Source organism: Balaenoptera acutorostrata, chromosome 2, assembly GCF_949987535.1.
Source record: "Balaenoptera acutorostrata chromosome 2, mBalAcu1.1, whole genome shotgun sequence".
Classification (NCBI taxonomy): domain Eukaryota; kingdom Metazoa; phylum Chordata; class Mammalia; order Artiodactyla; family Balaenopteridae; genus Balaenoptera; species Balaenoptera acutorostrata.
In genome coordinates this window covers 117,428,061-117,445,653 of record NC_080065.1, presented here as the reverse complement: position 1 = coordinate 117,445,653, position 17,593 = coordinate 117,428,061, and the positions used below count along the sequence as shown (strand labels likewise).

At 39.1% G+C, this 17,593-nt stretch overlaps 2 protein-coding genes across 7 annotated transcripts in view; both read left to right on the top strand.

Moving 5' to 3' along the window:
• FNIP1 (folliculin interacting protein 1) overlaps nt 1-6,818 on the top strand; it is a 127,872-nt gene extending 121,054 nt beyond the window's left edge. For both annotated transcript variants that reach the window (XM_057541082.1, XM_057541081.1), the window contains 2 exons: nt 1,180-1,295; nt 4,040-6,818. In XM_057541082.1, coding sequence (XP_057397065.1) covers nt 1,180-1,295; nt 4,040-4,118 — 195 coding nt within the window. In that variant the 3' untranslated portion in view covers nt 4,119-6,818. The remainder of the gene's footprint in view (nt 1-1,179; nt 1,296-4,039) is intronic.
• A 6,181-nt stretch (nt 6,819-12,999) lies between these two features.
• The window catches only part of RAPGEF6 (Rap guanine nucleotide exchange factor 6), a 231,694-nt gene continuing 227,100 nt past the window's right edge, over nt 13,000-17,593 (top strand). For all 5 annotated transcript variants that reach the window (XM_007188521.2, XM_007188525.3, XM_007188519.3 and 2 more), the window contains exon 1: nt 13,000-13,277. In XM_007188521.2, the coding sequence (XP_007188583.1) occupies nt 13,209-13,277 (69 nt within the window). In that variant the 5' untranslated portion in view covers nt 13,000-13,208. The remainder of the gene's footprint in view (nt 13,278-17,593) is intronic.

The window sequence follows — 17,593 nt, the reverse complement described above, 5'->3', positions numbered from 1 at the left end:
AAAAGACCCTGAATAGCCGAAGCAGTCTTGAGGGAAAAAAACGCAGCTGGAGGAATCAGGCTTCCAGACTTCAGACAATACTACAAAGCTACAGTAATCAAGACAATATGGTACTGGTACAAAAACAGAAATATAGATCCAAGGAATAGGATAGAAAGTCCAGAGATAAACCCACGCACCTATGGTCAACTAATCTATGACAAAGGAGGCAAGGATATACAACGGAGAAAAGACAGTCTCTTCAATAAGTGGTGCTGGGAGAACTGGATAGCTACATGTAAAAGAGTGAAATTAGAACACTCCCTAACACCATACACAAAAATAAACTCAAAATGGATTTGAGACCTAAATGTAAGACCGGACACTATAAAACTCTTAGAGGAAAACATAGGAAGAACACTCTTTGACATAAACCACAGCAAGATATTTTTTGACCCACCTCCTAGAGTAAGAAATGAAAACAAAAATAAACAAATGGGACTTAATTAAGCTTAAAAGGTTTTCCACAGCAAAGGAAACTACAAACGATGAAAAGACAACCCTCAGAATGGGAGAAAATATTTGCAGACAAATCAACGGAGAAAGGATTAATCTCCAAAATATATAAACTGCTCATGCAGCTCAATGTTAAAGAAACAAACAACCCAATCCAAAAATGGGCAGAAGACCTACATAGACATTTCTCCAAAGAAGGCCAAGAAGCACATGAAAAGCTGCTCAACATCACTAATTATTAGAGAAATGCAAATTAAAACTACAATGAGGTATCACCTCACACCAGTTAGAATGGGCATCATCAGAAAATCTACAAACAAATGCTGGAGAGGGTGTGGAGAAAAGGGAGCCCTCTGGCAGTGTTGGTGGGAGTGTAAATTGATTCAGCAGTGTGGCGGGGGGGTGGGGGCGGGGGGGCGGGGTGGTGGGTGGGGGGGTGGGCTGAATTGGGAGACTGGGACTGACATATATACACTAATATGTATAATATGGATAACTACTAAGAACCTGCTGTACAAAAAATAAATAAAATAAAATTCAAAAAATAAAAATAAAAATGTGCTCCAAGTTTTAGTTTATGTTGGAATACCTAAATAGAATTGTTAAAACATGATGCTTGGGAATTTGCATTACTTAAGAGTTGTGCATTTTCTGACTTGATTCTTGTTTCCCTCCTAACTGCAGTGTGTAATGCATCTTGAAGACCGGTTACAGGAATTATACTTCAAGAGCAAAATGCTGTCTGAGTACCTGAGGGGGCAGATGCGTGTTCATGTCAAGGAGCTGGGAGTGGTTTTAGGGTATGTTCCTGATTCCTTTTCCAGCTTTGCTCTCTTGTTGCACTGTGTTTATTTAGGCAAGGAATATTGCTCAGAATTGCCTTTTTTCTTTTTCAGTTTTTTGTCTTGTTAGAAGCTGTATACTGTTATCATCTGGGTTGTTCTATACCAGCGGTCCCCAACCTTTTTGGCACCAGGGACCGGTTTCGTGGAAGACAGTTTTTCCACCAACGGGGTGTGGGGAATGACTTAGGCAGTAATGCAAGTGATGGGGAGCGGCTCATGAAGCTTTGCTCGCTTGCCTGCCGCTCACCTCCTGCTGTGCGGCCTGGTTCCTAACAGGCCACAGACTAGTACCAGTCCATGGTCTGGGGGTTGGGGACCCCTGTTGTATACAATATAAAAGCAGAACCCTGTCCTACACTGATCTGAAATGCACTGTCCCTTGTGCAATTACAGTAGGTTGCGAATATAGTCGAATAAAAATGAATTAAAGTCTAAATTTTTGCATTAGAAAAAAATAAGTATTCATTTTTATTTATTAAATATGTTGTAAACTCATCATTCCCAGCATCTGCCTGGCCATCCAAATGATCTGATTGAAGTAATGGCACTCTATGGATGATGGTATATTATCTACATATTATTACTCCTTCCCCATTATCTATATATTATGTCTTTATACTCTGAAGTTATTCCTGTGAAGAAGCTAGTTATCTAAAATGCTAACTGAAGGACAAACAGGAAATTGGCGAGAGGCATAGTATAGCCCCTTTCATTATGTTCTGTGGTCACTTTCCCTATGTTCTATGTCCACTTTGTGTGTGTGTGTGTGTGAAAATTATTTCTTGAAATGCTGGTTGAATAAATTAAAACAAGCTAGAACTTATGTCTAATTTCAGCTTTTATGAAGGGAGCAAGAGCCAACATCGAGTTGCTACTGTATGTCTGAAACCAAATTAAATTCTTTCATTAATGTTATTGCTTATTATCCAGATTGGAAATAGATGATTCTCTGCATGTAATGCCTTTATTTTTAGAAAATTTAAACTAATTTTTAAAGTAATGTCATATAATGAAAGTTTCAGTGCATTTTGGCATAAAGTGAAAAGTAAGTTGTATCGTCTTTTCCTCAACTTCCAGTCCTCAATCAAACACAGTTAATGGATTGTTTCTTCTTACAGAATTTTTAAATGTGTAGGGTTAAAAATATAAATTGGTTTGTACTCTATATATCTTTGTGCAGCTTGCCTTTTAATGTATCTTGAATGTTTGTTCATTTAAGCACATACCACACATACTGATCTATATCATTTTTTTTCATAAATTTACTTATTTATTTATTTTTGGCTGTGTTGGGTCTTCGTTTCTGTGCGAGGGCTTTCTCCAGTTGTGGCGAGTGGGGGCCACTCTTCATCGTGGTGCGCAGGCCTCTCACTGTCGTGGCCTCTCCCGTTGCGGAGCACAGGCTCCAGACGCACAGGCTCAGTAGTTGTGGCTCACGGGCCTAGTTGCTCCATGGCATGTGGGATCTTCCCAGATCAGGGCTCAAACCCGTGTCCCCTGCATTAGCAGGCAGATTCTCAACCACTGCGCCACCAGGGAAGCCCTATATCATTTTTAATGGCTGTATTGCATTCCATTATATGGTGGAATTTATTTTCAGTTTTTTGCTGTTACAAATCAATGCTGGAATAAATATAAACCTTTGAGGTTTATAGGATAAATTCTTTGATGTAGAGTTTTTGAATTAAAGGGCATATGTGATTAAATTGTTGATATTTTGACAAGTAATAGTAAATGCTATCCAGAAAGTACCAGAATAAATTTTCACGAACAGTGGGAAGCACACTCTTCTTACTGCTATTTATTACCAAACTTTTTAATCTTTGCCAAGCTACTAGCTGAAAAATGAAATCTGATTTTATTCAGATTTATTCTGTAACCAGGAGTGTGTCTACATAACTTATTTTGATATTTATTGGCCATTTTTCTTTTCCTATAAGTTATTTGTGGTAGGTTGTATTTTTAAGAGTCTTCCATTATGTCTTCCCAGTAAATCTTATTATAGAAACATTTGTATCCAAAACAATATGGCTGCACACTATTATTCTGTTATTATACTATATAATATTTCTTTTTTTAAAAATAAATTTATTTATTTTATTTTTGGCTGCATTGGGTCTTCGTTGCTGGGCACGGGCTTTCTCTAGTTTCAGCAAGCGGGGGTACTCTTCATTGTGGTGAGCGGGCTTCTCAGTACGGTGGCTTCTCTTTGTTGTGGAGCACGGGCTCTAGGCACGCAGGCTTCAGCAGTTGTGGCACGTGGGCTCAGTAGTTGTGGCGCACAGGCTTAGTTGCTCTGCAGTATGTGGGATCTTCCCGGACCACGGCTCGAACCTGTGTCCCCTGCATTGGCAGGTGGCTTCTTAACCACTGCGCCACCAGTGAAGTCTCTATATAGTATTTCTTAGACATTATCCCTTGCCCTGATGCATGGTCCATCAGCAGATCAGTGAGATGGTTTCCTGCATTCGTGACGTTGTTATTGTTGGGTTTCAGAGACATTCTTTTTTAAAAATCTTTAGTTACGGTTTTTACTTACTGAAAAATTTCTAATTTTCATTGTCTTCAGGTCTCTTACCCTTTTCCTTTTGGCCAGGGTGGCCAAGCTCCTTGAGTGGAGATGTATAGTGACTTTATAGATAGCAGTCATTGCTTGTAGGAGTAAACCTGAACTGAGATTTTTTTTTTTTTAATTTCAGGATTGAATCCAGTGATCTTCCTCTTCTGGCTGCTGTAGCAAGCACTCACTCTCCATATGTTGCTCAGATACTACTTTAACAGAAAGGCTGTTGGAAATTAACTTTGGTGGAAAGTTAAGTAGAAACAAAGGAAGCAGTCACAACATGCATTTATGGCAATTTTTTTTCTCTGTCAGACCTTCATCTGAATGAGTCAGTCACCTGGGTGGGTATTCTGCATTGCAGTGCATATTGTGTCATCATTGGATGGCTTTTTCATTTTGGTTGGACTTCTGGATGGTGGCAGATTTTTAACCAAGTGAAACTAAAAACAGCATTTGGGGGGAAAGCATTTGAAGAAGCCAAAGTGTAACTTCGACGTTTCTACAAAATGAATAACATCGAGGAATTTCATTATGATCACTACAGTCTTGCCACAACCCATAAGTAGGAGGAATGGATATCTTATGATTAAATGGCTCAGAAAGAGTCATTTCATTAGTTTTAATTCTTTATTTCTAAGGTACAAAGATCTATGGAACTTTATTTGTGTTTTTTTGTTTTTCAATTCAAAATAGCTAATTTCTGGGTATTTCTCAAAGTATTTTAAACAGCTTGTTAATTAGAATAAACAGAATAAAGCGTATAAATCTGTGTTATGTTATCCACCCAAGTGTACATATGTATCTATTTTTTAAAAAAGCAGAGGTAGAAATACAAGATTGGTAAACATGTCTTTTTAAAAAATATATTTTCAACTAGGATTAATTGTATATAATGTTGAAATATTACTTTCTGGTGATTTTTCTGTTTTACACACCCTAAAATACAAGTAAAGCCAATCTTTTTTTAAGGCTGAGGAATATAGATTCCCAAAATAAGAATACTACTTTATACCATTTGTTTTGTTTATAAGTATAAGCTAATTCTTATAAATGTTAATATTTACGTATTTGCATTTAATTTAATAAATTAAAATTAGGATTAAAAGTTGCACCAAAGCATTGGCAGAAATAATACTATTTTCTTTAAAAGTGCTCAGGTAGCCGAGGCCCTTGGTTTCGGTATCAGCCCTTCTTGAACCCATAGGAACTGAATATTTGTTTCACTGCTTCATAATATTCAATTTACACTAAAAGAACTCATTAACTCTTAAGATTATTTTTTTTCTCTAATAGCTCCTCTCTTCCAAAAGCTAATTTTTTTTCAAAGATTTCAACTTTTCAGTTGTTACTGTTTTTGTATATATCGTAGAGTGTTGCTTGTGAGAAAGGCTAATATGGAACCAAACTCTTGTAAGTAATGTAAATAGAAAGATGGGTAGATAAAGTTTTCATTATGCTCTACTACCTCAGTTTACTTGAAATACTACATTATAGTTTATCCTTTACTTATCTGGTCTAAGATGCTTTTAATGCTAGAAGTGAAGCTGGTTTCTGCTTTCATGAACTATTTTCATCATAATTAGTTGATTAGCTTAAAACAGAAAACCACTTGCTCATTCTGTTTCTAGGTACATTTTGTCTATAATGCATCTGTTCTTGCTATTAAAGTTTTCAATAATTAAGGAAGATTTCTGTGGTTTATTTAGTCTTTGACCTTGAATTTATAGCATTGGGTCACATTTTGTCTTACTCTAATCTCCAGCTAGACTAAGAAGAAATGGTTATTTTAATGGAATGTAAACCTGAAACTGGTGTGCTTGCAATCACTTTGGCCCCTGTGTCCTATCAGCTGGTCCCAGTTAATACCAGAGTCTTCCATGGATGACTTGCTGTCAAAGAGTGTTTATGGATATATTTTCGTTAGCTTAATTTTTTTAGTCTATTCATTAATGAAGTTCTTCTCTCATCTGTTGTTTGGAATTTTATGAATCAATCTCTTTAGCAGAATTCAGAATATAGAAAAGATCATCTGTGGCCACTGTACATTTTTTTTTTTAATTGTAGTTCAGGATATGTAGCAGGTAGACAGTGTCTTTTTTGTGTGTGTTATTGTTTAAATTAATCATTGAACTATTCACAGTCCTATCTATTTGAAATCTCTAATAAATTACCATTTAGGAAATCTACTCTTCAATAAATGGATGGCTCATGCTACTGTAATTCTTAAAACTAAGCTTTGCTTGAAAGGAAAAGGCCTCTAGTTTCTTATAGAATCATCAATCCTTATAGGATTCCTGAGCTTTATAATTTGCAATCCTTCTGTAATTTCTGCTCCTTCGTCATAGTCATTCTTGCATTACACAAAGCCCAAGGAATGAGCTGCTACTTCTTTAAAGTGTGATCATTATGATGAATGTGAAAGGAATTTTTGGCTTGTTCAAGATAATTTTTTTCAACTTCTTATGGTACAGACAGATACATGTTACACATTTTAAAAACCTGTTTGTTGCAACAGGAGATGAAAAAGGGATCTTTTACATTATAGATTTAAAACTAATTTTTCCTGTATATAAACTAATTGGTTTGATTTTAAATATTCCTGACTTTTATTAATATGTCTTAATTTTGAGTTTGAAAATGTTAAGTGCAATAAACATACTAGCACAGATTTCATTTTGTTGCAGTTGGCATACACTGGGGATGATCACTTAAAAAAAAAAACAGATTTTACACAATGCCTACTTCTGGTAGATGTCTTATGAGATTGTTATGCTTTAAGTTATTTAGATGGTGGGAGATGTAAAATGTAAATACTTGTTCCTTGTTCTGTATACATTTCTCAAATGTACGCCTGTATTATAATAACCTCCCAGTTCTAGGGGATATTTGTGCAATAAATACACATGTCAATTTGATGGATGATGTTGGTCTTTCTTTCACATTTAATAAGGTATATGTAACATGGATTCTGGTGCCGGCCTACCTGGATTGTTTTCCCAAATGTGACACTTCTAGGCATGTGACCTTGTTCATAATGTCCTTCTCTAATACTAAATTTCTGTATTGGTAATTTAGTAGAATCTACTTCATGAGGTTGTTGTGAGAGTCAAGTGAAATAATGAATGTCAAGAATTTATCTCAATGCTTGGCACACTCCAAATGCTCAGTAATTTTGGGGTGCTATGGTTGCTAGGTAATCAGTCCAGCCTTTGCTGTACAGCTCCTATCTATTTTATTTTGGGGGAAATTTAACATTTATTCTTTATTTTTTTTAGTTTTGGCTGCGTTGGGTCTTCGTTGCTGCACGCGGGCTTTCTCTGGTTGCGGCGAGGGGGGCTACTCTTCGTTGCGGTGCACGGGCTTCTCATTGCGGTGGCTTCTCCTGTTGTGGAGCATGGGTTCTAGCAGCGGGCTTCAGTAGTTGCAGCACGCGGGCTCAGTAGTTGTGGCACACAGGCCCTAGAGCGCGCGGGCTTCAGTAGTTGCAGCTCGTGGGCTCAGTAGTTGTGGCTTGCAGGCTCTAGAGTGCAGGCTCAGTAGTTGCGGCGCACGGGCTTAGTTGCTCCGCAGCATGTGGGATCTTCCCGGACCAGGGCTCAAACCCGTGTCCCCTGCATTGACAGGCGGATTCTTAACCATTGCGCCACCAGGGAAGTCCTAAGATACATTCTTTTGAGTTAAAATGTAGTAACCAAAAAATATGGTATATTCTTACATTTGACCTAATCTTCACAATGACAAATTGAAATTTTCTTTAAATGCTTTTGTGAAAACAAACTGAATATCAATCATTTAAAACTAGAAGAAGCCATGTAAACTTGTCAAGAACACTGTATCTAATTAAAATTACTACTGACTTTATTATTTTATTTATTTATTTTTGGCTGCATTGGGTCTTTGTTGATGCGCATGGGCTATCTGTAGTTGCAGCAAGTAGGGGCTACTCTTCGTTGAGGTGCGTGGGCTTCTCATTGCCTTGAGAAGGCAATGAGAAGTGGCTTCTCTTGTGCGGAGCATGGGCTCTAGGTGTGCAGGCTTCAGTAGTTGTAGCACGTGGGCTCAGTAGTTGTAGCTCGTAGGCTCTAGAGTTGCAGGCTCAGTAGTTGTGGCACACGGGCTTAGTTGCTCCGCGGCATGTGGGATCTTCCCAGACCAGGACTTGAACCCGTGTCCCTTGCATTGGCAGGCAGATTCTTAACCACTTCACCACTAGGGAAGCCCCTGACTTTAAAATTAAACAAAAAATTGGCCTGTTGGTTTGGGTTCTAATCCTGTTCTGTTCACGGATTTGCATGTCCCTCTGAGCAAGTCTGTCGTCTTCATCTGCATTGTAGGGAAGTCACCTCTTCCATCAGTCCTTAGCACCTGCTCTGCAGCAGTGATTCAACCCTGAGTAGGCTGTTGGGAAGCTGCCTTACTCAGGTTGGGTTGATTTGGGCAGAGTTACGCCAGGAGGTAGGATTAGGCCAGGGGCTTTTTGCAGTGCCTGTTTTCATATTATTTTACATTTATTACTCTTACATTTGACTGAAGAGACTAAGTGCACTGTTTTAAAGCACAAAGGAAGTATCAAGTATTTGGGAAGCATTTATCAGATAGTTTAGAGGTTTATAATACATGTGTTTATATGTGCTGTTCTCTGATAAAAATTTAAAGAAATCTTGCAACATTTCTGAGAAGCATAGATTCTGCTAATGAGAAACTGAAATACAGAGAATTTAATCTGAGGTCGTATAGTCTTTCCTGTCTCAGAACAGAATGTTTCCAACTAGGATGTGATGACAGATGTGTTGTAAAGATACCTGAGATTTCTTTGTTTGTCTTTGCCATTGTAGGAGGTGTAGGGGCGGGATGGCAAGTTGGACCAAACATGAGCTGAAGGTGCACTGGGGGCTGGGGAATTGTAACTCTGAGTGAGAAGGACTTAGGCAGATAGAAAAGGGGGAAGTTGGAGACTGTAATGCTTCCTGTCGTTGCTTTATAGAGCAGACTGTAGACTTGGCCATGTTTGCTGTAGATTTAAGATTTGAAACTTCCCTAAAGAAAAGAAAATACAGGCAATCCAAAAGAGAGTTTTAAAGAATTTTCTTTTAAATTTTTTAAAAGAAATTTTTAGAAAGAGATTTTTAAATGGATGAAATTTCCATCCATTATTTTTTCAGGAGAACTCTGGTCTTAAAGCATATGCTCGGGTCAGGGGCTTCTTTCTTGCCAACACCCCAGGATTTGGTCCCCTTATAACGTTTCCTTTAAAAGGGACTCTCCTTTTCATAAAAGTATGAGCCTAGACCTATCCCTTCATCAGGTTGCAGACAGCTCTCTGCCCAGGTTAGCACTATCTGATTAGACCTCCCCTAGGTATAACTGTATTTAAGGAGAGTATTAAGTTGAAGAGGCTGGAGACTCCTTCCTTTCCAAGTGACCATTGTAACAAGGACAGTCCCAAAACATGTCTTTGTATTCACCTCAACACTCAAAGTAAAATTATTGATAAAAAGCAGTGTTACCTAAATTGTCTCAAAGGGAATAACATTGTTGAAGTGTTGTGTAAATATAAAGAAGATACTATTTCCTCAAGAAACTTTTGATGCCACTTTTGTGTCATACATTTGGTTCATCACTCACAAGTCAATACCCTTCACTGTGTTGGAATTAAGATGGGTCAGACTAGTCCAAAACCTGAGTTAGTTGAAAGTAGTTTTCAAACCTGGTTGCATATTAGGAACACCTAGATAGTGTTTGGAAAGTATTAATTCCTAGACCCCACCCTCAAAGATTCTTATTCAGTGATAGAAACCTTCTGGATTTGGGCCAGCAAGTGCTCTTAGTTTTCAACTAGTAGTGACTCAGTTTCCCAGCATACCCGAAATCTGAATTCCTTACTCCATTCCAGGTGCTATTAAAACCAGTGCTCTTAACTTCAATCTTTTGATGGTTTGCTGTTGTTCTGCAAAGATGGCCATATGATTGTGTGTGCCTAATGAGTATTCAGTTTTGCATAATAGAATAGTTGTCTAGCCAGATACCTTTCTTTGCCATTGGAAAGCAATCAAGTGTCTATCTTTTTAACAGCAAAATCCCCTCTTAATCATTTAGTCCTTAGATAGATCAATTTGTTCATTTAGCAAATATTGATTGAGCACCTGTTATGTGCTGGGCATGGGTCTGGGTGCCAGGGATAAGTCAGTAAATAACACAGACTTTCTCATGAAGTTTACATATTTCCTGCTGGTGGAGGAGATAGACAAAGATATTATGCTGTCAGGTTATAGTAAGTATAATGACAAAAATTAAGGTAGGGTAAGTAGTTAAGCTTTTTTTTTTAAAGACTTAACCATCTTTTTATTTTCCTATAATTTAGTAAATTACTTGCATTCAGAACCATTACTTTTTTGTTTCAGATATATGTTAATGTTGGTGAATCCTATCGTAGAGGTTGGCTTTTCTCTGAAAATAGCTATTAGAGCTCTCACTGTCTCCTCACTTTTTTCAGCATACCAAAGTACAATACAGGATAGTAAAGGACAAGATAGATTTTGAAAATATGCTTAAATTTAGGTGTGTATAGTTACTGTGGATATTAATATGCAGTTTTTACTGTTGCTGTCTTATAAGGTCTATAAGTTACTTTTATAGACTTAATTTTTTCTTGTCAAGTATTATATAAAATTAATAAATGTACACTAATGTAACCATCACTTAGGTCAAGAAGTAAATCATTTTCAGTAATTCAGGATCTCCATCCCTCCTCCATGTGCCCTACCCTGATCATAATACTCTCCCTTCTCATTTTTGTAAATTGCAACCTGATTTTCGTGAACATTTCCTTGCTCTCTTTTAATAGTTTTACTTTTGTGTATGCATCCCTAAGTGATATACTTTAGTTTTGCTTGTTTGAACTTTGTGTAATTATACCCCATATTTTGTTTTGCTTTTTTTCTGTCAACATGTTGGCAATTCATTCATGTGCTATGTAGGTGGTATTTCATTGAATGAATATACAGCAATTTACCCATTCTATAGTTGATGGACAATTGGGTTATTTCCAATTTTTGGCTAATATGAACAGTGACCATTTCTGTTCATCTTTTCTGGGTATTTTTTAGGACATATGTCAAGGAGTGGGCTTGCTGTCAAAAGGTATGTTAAGTTTCAGCTTTACTAGATACTTCTTTTTTTTCTAACTGGTTTCCCAATAGACACTTAACTGGCAGTTTGTGAGAGTTCCTGTTGCTCCACATCTTCATGAATACTGAAATGTGTTTCTTAATAGTTCTAATGGAAAAAAAAAAAAAGCAGTAAAGGAAAAAAAACCTATCCAATTCTTCAAATTTGAATGTATGCTTTAGAGAAATCACTTCCTAGAGGTAAAGTAATAGAAATAATAAAGAGTGCCTGGATTGTGCAGGCAACATCCTAAATGCTTCACATAAATTATCTCATGTAATCTTAAGAAAATTCCAAAGCAATAGGTCTTTTACTATTCCCATTTTACGGTTAAGGAAACTTAAGTTCAGAAATATCAAATAACTAAGTCATTTAACTAGAAATGGCCTATTAAAGACACAAATACAGATGTTTGTCCCTAAAGTCCAAGCTCGTGGTCATCATGCTTTAATGCCTTTTCCCTCTTTTCAAAATATTGATGTGGCTTTGGAAACATGCTTCAAAAATGGAAGGGATAACCTTTGTGATCTTACGCAGACTTTTGAGAGGATATGTTTATACACAAAAAAATGACGAAAGTGAGTGTCACAATTGTGATCAACTGAAAATTTCTTTCCAGAGTGGCTGAGTCATAACTTCCCTGGTAAGGTTTTTGTCCTATTCTTAAAAACGAAATGTGCTAATATTATGTTGTAAACTTCAAGTTTGGGCAAGGTGAATGACCAACGGAAAGCAAAACCCTTATTAACATCAGCCATCATTACTAGGTCCCTGAAACGGTGAATGTTGCAGCCTGAACTCTCCCTTTTGTTACTCTATAATTTTCTTATGACCATGTCATTAAAAATTAATGTGAATAACGTCATAATCTTAAATCGCTTCGAGTTATTTAGTGAACCATGCCAACTGCTGTAAGAAATACTAAGATGTATTCAGTGGAAAGGACATGCTTATGAGGCTCCAAAGTAAGGAACTGTGTAACCAGAACGGCTTATCTGTACGCTGACATAGGACTGTTTAGAACGATGGATTCTGGAATTCTGTCAGTGACCTTAAGGCAGAAACAGCCTCTGCAGGTGTGTGGCTGCTGCAGAGAGTAGTCGAGATGTTTTTCTTACCAAGGGACTAGTAAATAAACGTTAATTTGCCTTATTCGGCCTGTTGGGAAACAGACTAGTATGTAAAGTGTAGTGAGAGAGCGGTCACTCCTGAGCCAGGCAACCCTAAGGCCCGCTGCCTGAGAAGGGGTTGAGCGGAGGGAAGGCTGTCCTGGGCATTGGTTACGTGAACGTAGTCTAGACTGACTTCGCGAACCAGCAGCAACTCTTGAGCTGGCTGCAGGCACGGTGGCTGCCCACCCCTGCTCAAGGCCACGAATCTTCGGTTCCTCTGCCCTGATGTCAGGGCGTCCGTCTTGGACAAGGCAGGTACTTCTCGGCGGGCCCCTTCCACAAGAGATTCGTTTTATTAGAAGACAGGGAAGAGAAGGCATGAACTTCCTTGTTTGCCGAATCGCCGCTTCGACTTCCGCACGTTCTCCAAGGGAGCGGTGTCGGAGATGCAGAGCTGGAGCTCCGCCCCGGGCTTGGCCATGCCCTGAGCTTCCGTATTTTGGCACAAACAGAACTCTCCACCCAGAACACCTGCCGCACGGGTTCGATCCCCAACACGCTATTCTCATTCAGTCGGTCACAGCGCGTTTTCAGCCCCTCCACCGGAAGCTGGAGTGGCGGAAACCCCAACTCCTAGGCGGATCCCGTGACGGGCTTGGGTGAGGTCTCGCGACGTTTCTTCAAATCTCACGAAGAAGGGTTGGAGGAGGCTTCACTGCACCGCCCCAGTTTTTACGTCATTGCAGAGTCACGCCCTTAGGCGCCCGTTTGCGCGCTTGCGCGTGCTGCGCACGCGCACTCGCCTTTCCTCCGCCCCCGCGCGGGCTTCCCTCTGGCCAGTCGCGCGTGGGCTGAGGCCCTGGGCGGGCGGTCCGAAGGCTTGTTTGCCAAAGCGCGGTCCCCCCGCAGTCCGGAGCTCCCTTCTTCAGGGGAGGGGGAAAAGGGTGTAGCCCCCCTACCTAGGGTGAATGGGCTGTCGCGTGGGCTAAGGGCAGGCTGGGGAGCACGGGGGCCAGGGCCGCGACCATGAACTCACCCGTGGACCCCGGAGCTAGGCAGGCGCTGAAGAAGAAGCCGCCCGAGCGGACGCCCGAGGTAAGGCCAGCCGTCCCGGCGCGCCTCCCGCTGTCCAACGGACAGCATCCCTCTGTCGGTCCGAAACTTGCGGCGACTGTCCCCTTGCCAGAGCCTCGCACCTGCTGCCAAGGTATCTGTTCTCTGAGTCCCCGGCCCTGACCCAGGCCCTTGTCGCGGGCGGGTGACGACCGTCTTTCCTGCTCGCTGTGCCGCCTTCCCCGCACACCCGTCCTTGCCGGTGACTTCCTAGTGTTTTCGATAAAAAAGCACCATTACTAAATCGTATTTTCTCAGGGTAAAATGTGGGTCTCGGACTGAGATTGTCCCGTAGGTAGGTAGACTATGAAAAATTGTAAGTGAACTATAACAGCCGTGTTATTAAGAAATAACTTCTCTTAAAGTTCTTTGAAATACTGTTCAGTTGCCTAAAGAAAGATAAAGTTTTCAAGATCAGTTTAAAAGTTTGCATCCAGTCAGATGATGAATTCTGGTGGAGAATTATGCGTATCTGAAGATAAGTTCTGGGGAGGTCGTTTTTCAGACTGTGTCACTGGGAAATGTTACAGTATTTTGTGCTTGGATCCAAAACCTGCTGTATTGAGTTAAATGATTTTCACTTGAGCTGAAGGCTGGTGTTCGGGCAAATAACTAAAACCTGTTAACCTTGGCAATCCCTATAGAGGCTTAAATTGGGGGGGGGGGGAAGGTTTTCCTTGATTTGGAGAAGTTTCCATAATAAGTGGTATGTTTCCTAAACCAAAAAGCAAAAACTAACAACAATGTGAATGGATTGTTGGATTGTCTTGTGTGTAATTGCAATAAATAAAATGAAGTGCTTTGGTTAGTTCTTCCTAAGTCACTTTTGTGTTTTTCAGATTTATAATGTTTTGCATAGTAAGTCTCAGTAATTTGGGCTGACCTTTTGTGACATGATATTAGTCAAGCTGTAATTGTAGCTACTGGGTCAAACTTTCTTATTGGAAATCCTGATCTTTGCATATAAACAAAGCAAATTCTACCACTTTCCACGGTCCTCTTTTTGAGACCTGCATTTGTAATCCCATGTGTCTTAATTTCCCTCTGATAATTCTTGAGGTCATTGTGAGTTAATTGAAAGCATTCACTTTGAACAGGTGAATCTACCATAGTTTTTATATCATTAGAAAGTATCATACAAGGCTTACAATGTATAATGTAGGTTTTACTTTTAAATATTACTTATGATAAAATCACATTTTAATGGGAAGATCCTAATTTTCTTTAATAACAGAATTACCTACTTTGAAATTGCTTATTTTTGAGCCTTAGGAAATTTTCTAAACTCTTCACAAAGTTATGTTGGCCAATGTGTGCTGTGTAAGTACTTTATCTTGTTTTACTGGAACAGCAGCGTTGTTTAAGGAAATGCTAAACAACTGCCCACAGTACACAGACTGGAGCTCTGACATCTAGCAGCATAACTTGTTAACTGCTTGAATCACTGGCAGTGCTTTTTAAACTTTTATTGATTGATTGATTGATTGCCACGCCACGCAACTTGTGGGATCTTAGTTCCCCCACCAGGGATTGAACCCGGGCCCTTGGCAGTGAAAGCGTGGAGTCCTAACTCCTGGACCGCCAGGGAGGTCCCATCATTGGCAGTGCTTTTGAATGAGTGTAGAATTTGTTCGGGGTACAGAAGTATCAATAAAGAAGTGATAAATTGAATCCTAGTGTTGAGCTATTTGTGATAAATAATTTGATGAAATTCTCACAGGGTCATGCCTGCTTTCAGAAGATCCTTATTCTTTTTAGTGGCTCTTAAGGGTCTATTATAAATATATTCACTCAACAATTATTTGTTGAAAGCTTACCAGTTCAAGGCACTATTTTGTGCGCTAGGATGTATCAGTGAACAAAACAGGCATGCCCTATTGGTGTTTACATTCTAACAGAAGGGGGAGGGGAGTAGGCAGATAAATATAATAAACAAGTATGTTACATAATATGTTAGCTGATAATTGCTAGTTAAAGAAAGAGCAGGATAAAGGAATTGGAAGTAAGGGACAAGGAGTGGGTGCAATTTAAGGTAGTCGGTGTCCTGGTTGAGATGAATTTTGATTAAAGTCTTGATTCATGTGATAGAGTTAGCCATGGGGATATATGGGGAAATAGCTTTCCAAGTAGAATAGTCATTGCAAAAGTTCTAAGATGAGAATGTGTCTGGTGCATTCAAGGAATAGCAAGGAGCTCTGAGTGACTGGAGAAGAGTGGTAAGAGATGAAGTCAGGTGATAGTGGTGGTGTAGGATGGAGCTTATCATGCAGGACTTCCTAAATTGTAAATTCTTTGACTTTTACTTTGAGTGAAAGAGGGTTTTGTTTTCCACCAAAATGTTTTGAAGCAGAGGAACGATGTTATCCTAGTTTTTAAAGCATCCCCTGGCTGCTTGCTGGGTTGAGAATAAACTGTGTGGGAGCAAGGGTAGAAAGAAACAGGAACATCAGTTAGAGGTTATCACATTAAAGCAGGGAAGAGATCATAACTCAGACTAAAGTGATAGTAATGCTGGTGGTGAGTAGTAGTCAATTATGGCAACAGGATTTAGCCAACAGGATTTGCTAATGGATTAGATTGTGCTTTGAGGAAAAGAAAAGAATCGAACATGATTTCAAGGGTTTTGGCCTGAATAACTGGAGTGTTGGAGTTACCATTGAAGAGAGTTTGATCTGCCATCAGAGAGACTGGGAAAGCTGCAGGAGGAGTAGTTTCGGGGAAGGGAGTGGATCAGAAATTCAGTTTTGAACATGTCACATTTGAAATGTCTGTTAGAAATGTCAAGTAAGGAGTTGCGTATACAATTTATAATTATTTCTAAAGAGAACGCTGGGTTGGAAATAGAAATTTTATAGTTATTAGCTTACAGATAATGTTGAAAGTCATGAGACTAGATGAAATTACCGAAGTAGTGAGTGTACATGGGAATAGAAGAGGACCAAAGACAGTGCCCTGGGGCACTTGATCACTACAAGGTCAGGGGAGAAGAGCAGAAACCAGCAAAGGAGAAGGCATGGGAGCAAACAGTGCAGGGGAAGAGAAACTAGGATAGAGTGGTGCTGTCCTGGAAGCTAAGCCAATAAAGTGTGTAATAGAAGGGGATAAAGCATTCATTCAGCTTATTTTTCCTTGAATACGTACTGGATACAAAGCATTATGAAAAAATATACAAATAGATAAGAATCAGTGTCTTATAATCTTGTAATCAGATGTTTGCATCATATAATTAATGAACAAAGAACTCTTCTGTTTGTTTCTGGGACAAAATTAATGGTTCTTTTATTTTGACCCATCTGTTGTCCTTACATGTCAACTCAAGCATAATCCTAGTGAGCCAGACACTGAGAATGGAAACTTTTGTAAAGTATGCCATTTAGAACTGTGTTCTAACACAGTTTTTACTTTTCTGGCCATTTCTCCTACTGTGTAGATTCACCTTCCACAGCACATTGTCTTTCCTGAGCTAGTTCTCTGATTTCCTTTCCCACCTTACAAAGATCTTTTCTTTTTTATAACGGAAAATTTTAGATTTAAATACTCTGTGGGAAGCTAAGTGCTCTAAAGCAACAAAAGCTGTTAAGGTACTTATTTTGAGTCGTCATGCCAAAATTAAAGATGCCACAGTCAAAACTGAGACCTTGAATTTGGCTTTTTCTCAAGTCAGTCCATATTCAATGCCATTCTTTCTTTGTAATCTTTCTTTTTTACCTTGGAATGAACACCTTATTTCTCTTATATTTCTGTCTCTAAGTGCTTAGTACCATGTTTTGTGCATGTTAAATGATCAACAAATATGTTAAACAGAACAAAATTTAGAATTAATTTTGTAAAGTCCTCATGTTAAAAAGATAATACTTCTGTTCATTAGAATTGCTGATTTTGTACATCCTGGGTGGTCTCATTCTGCACCGTGACTTCAGTTAATTTTTATAGGCTGACACCTAGGTCTGTATAGCACATGTTACCCCCTTCCATGTGCTTCAGATTCATATATCTAACCACTAAATTGTCCTCCAGGTTCTTCAATCACTAGTCTCAAATTGAACCCATCATCATTCCTCCTCTTTAATATTCTGCTGGTGACTGCCCCAGTTGCTCAATCCAGAAATTAGTGTTTTTACTCTTGATTCCCCCTGCTGTCTTCCTCTCTGTGTCTAACTGGTCACTAAACCTTGTTTGATTTTACATCTTGAATCTCTCTCTACCTCTTCCTATCCAGCTGTGCTACCCTAGTTCACACTTCTATCGTTTCACCCCTGAATTTTTGCTTGAGTCTTTTTATTTATTGTCATATTATT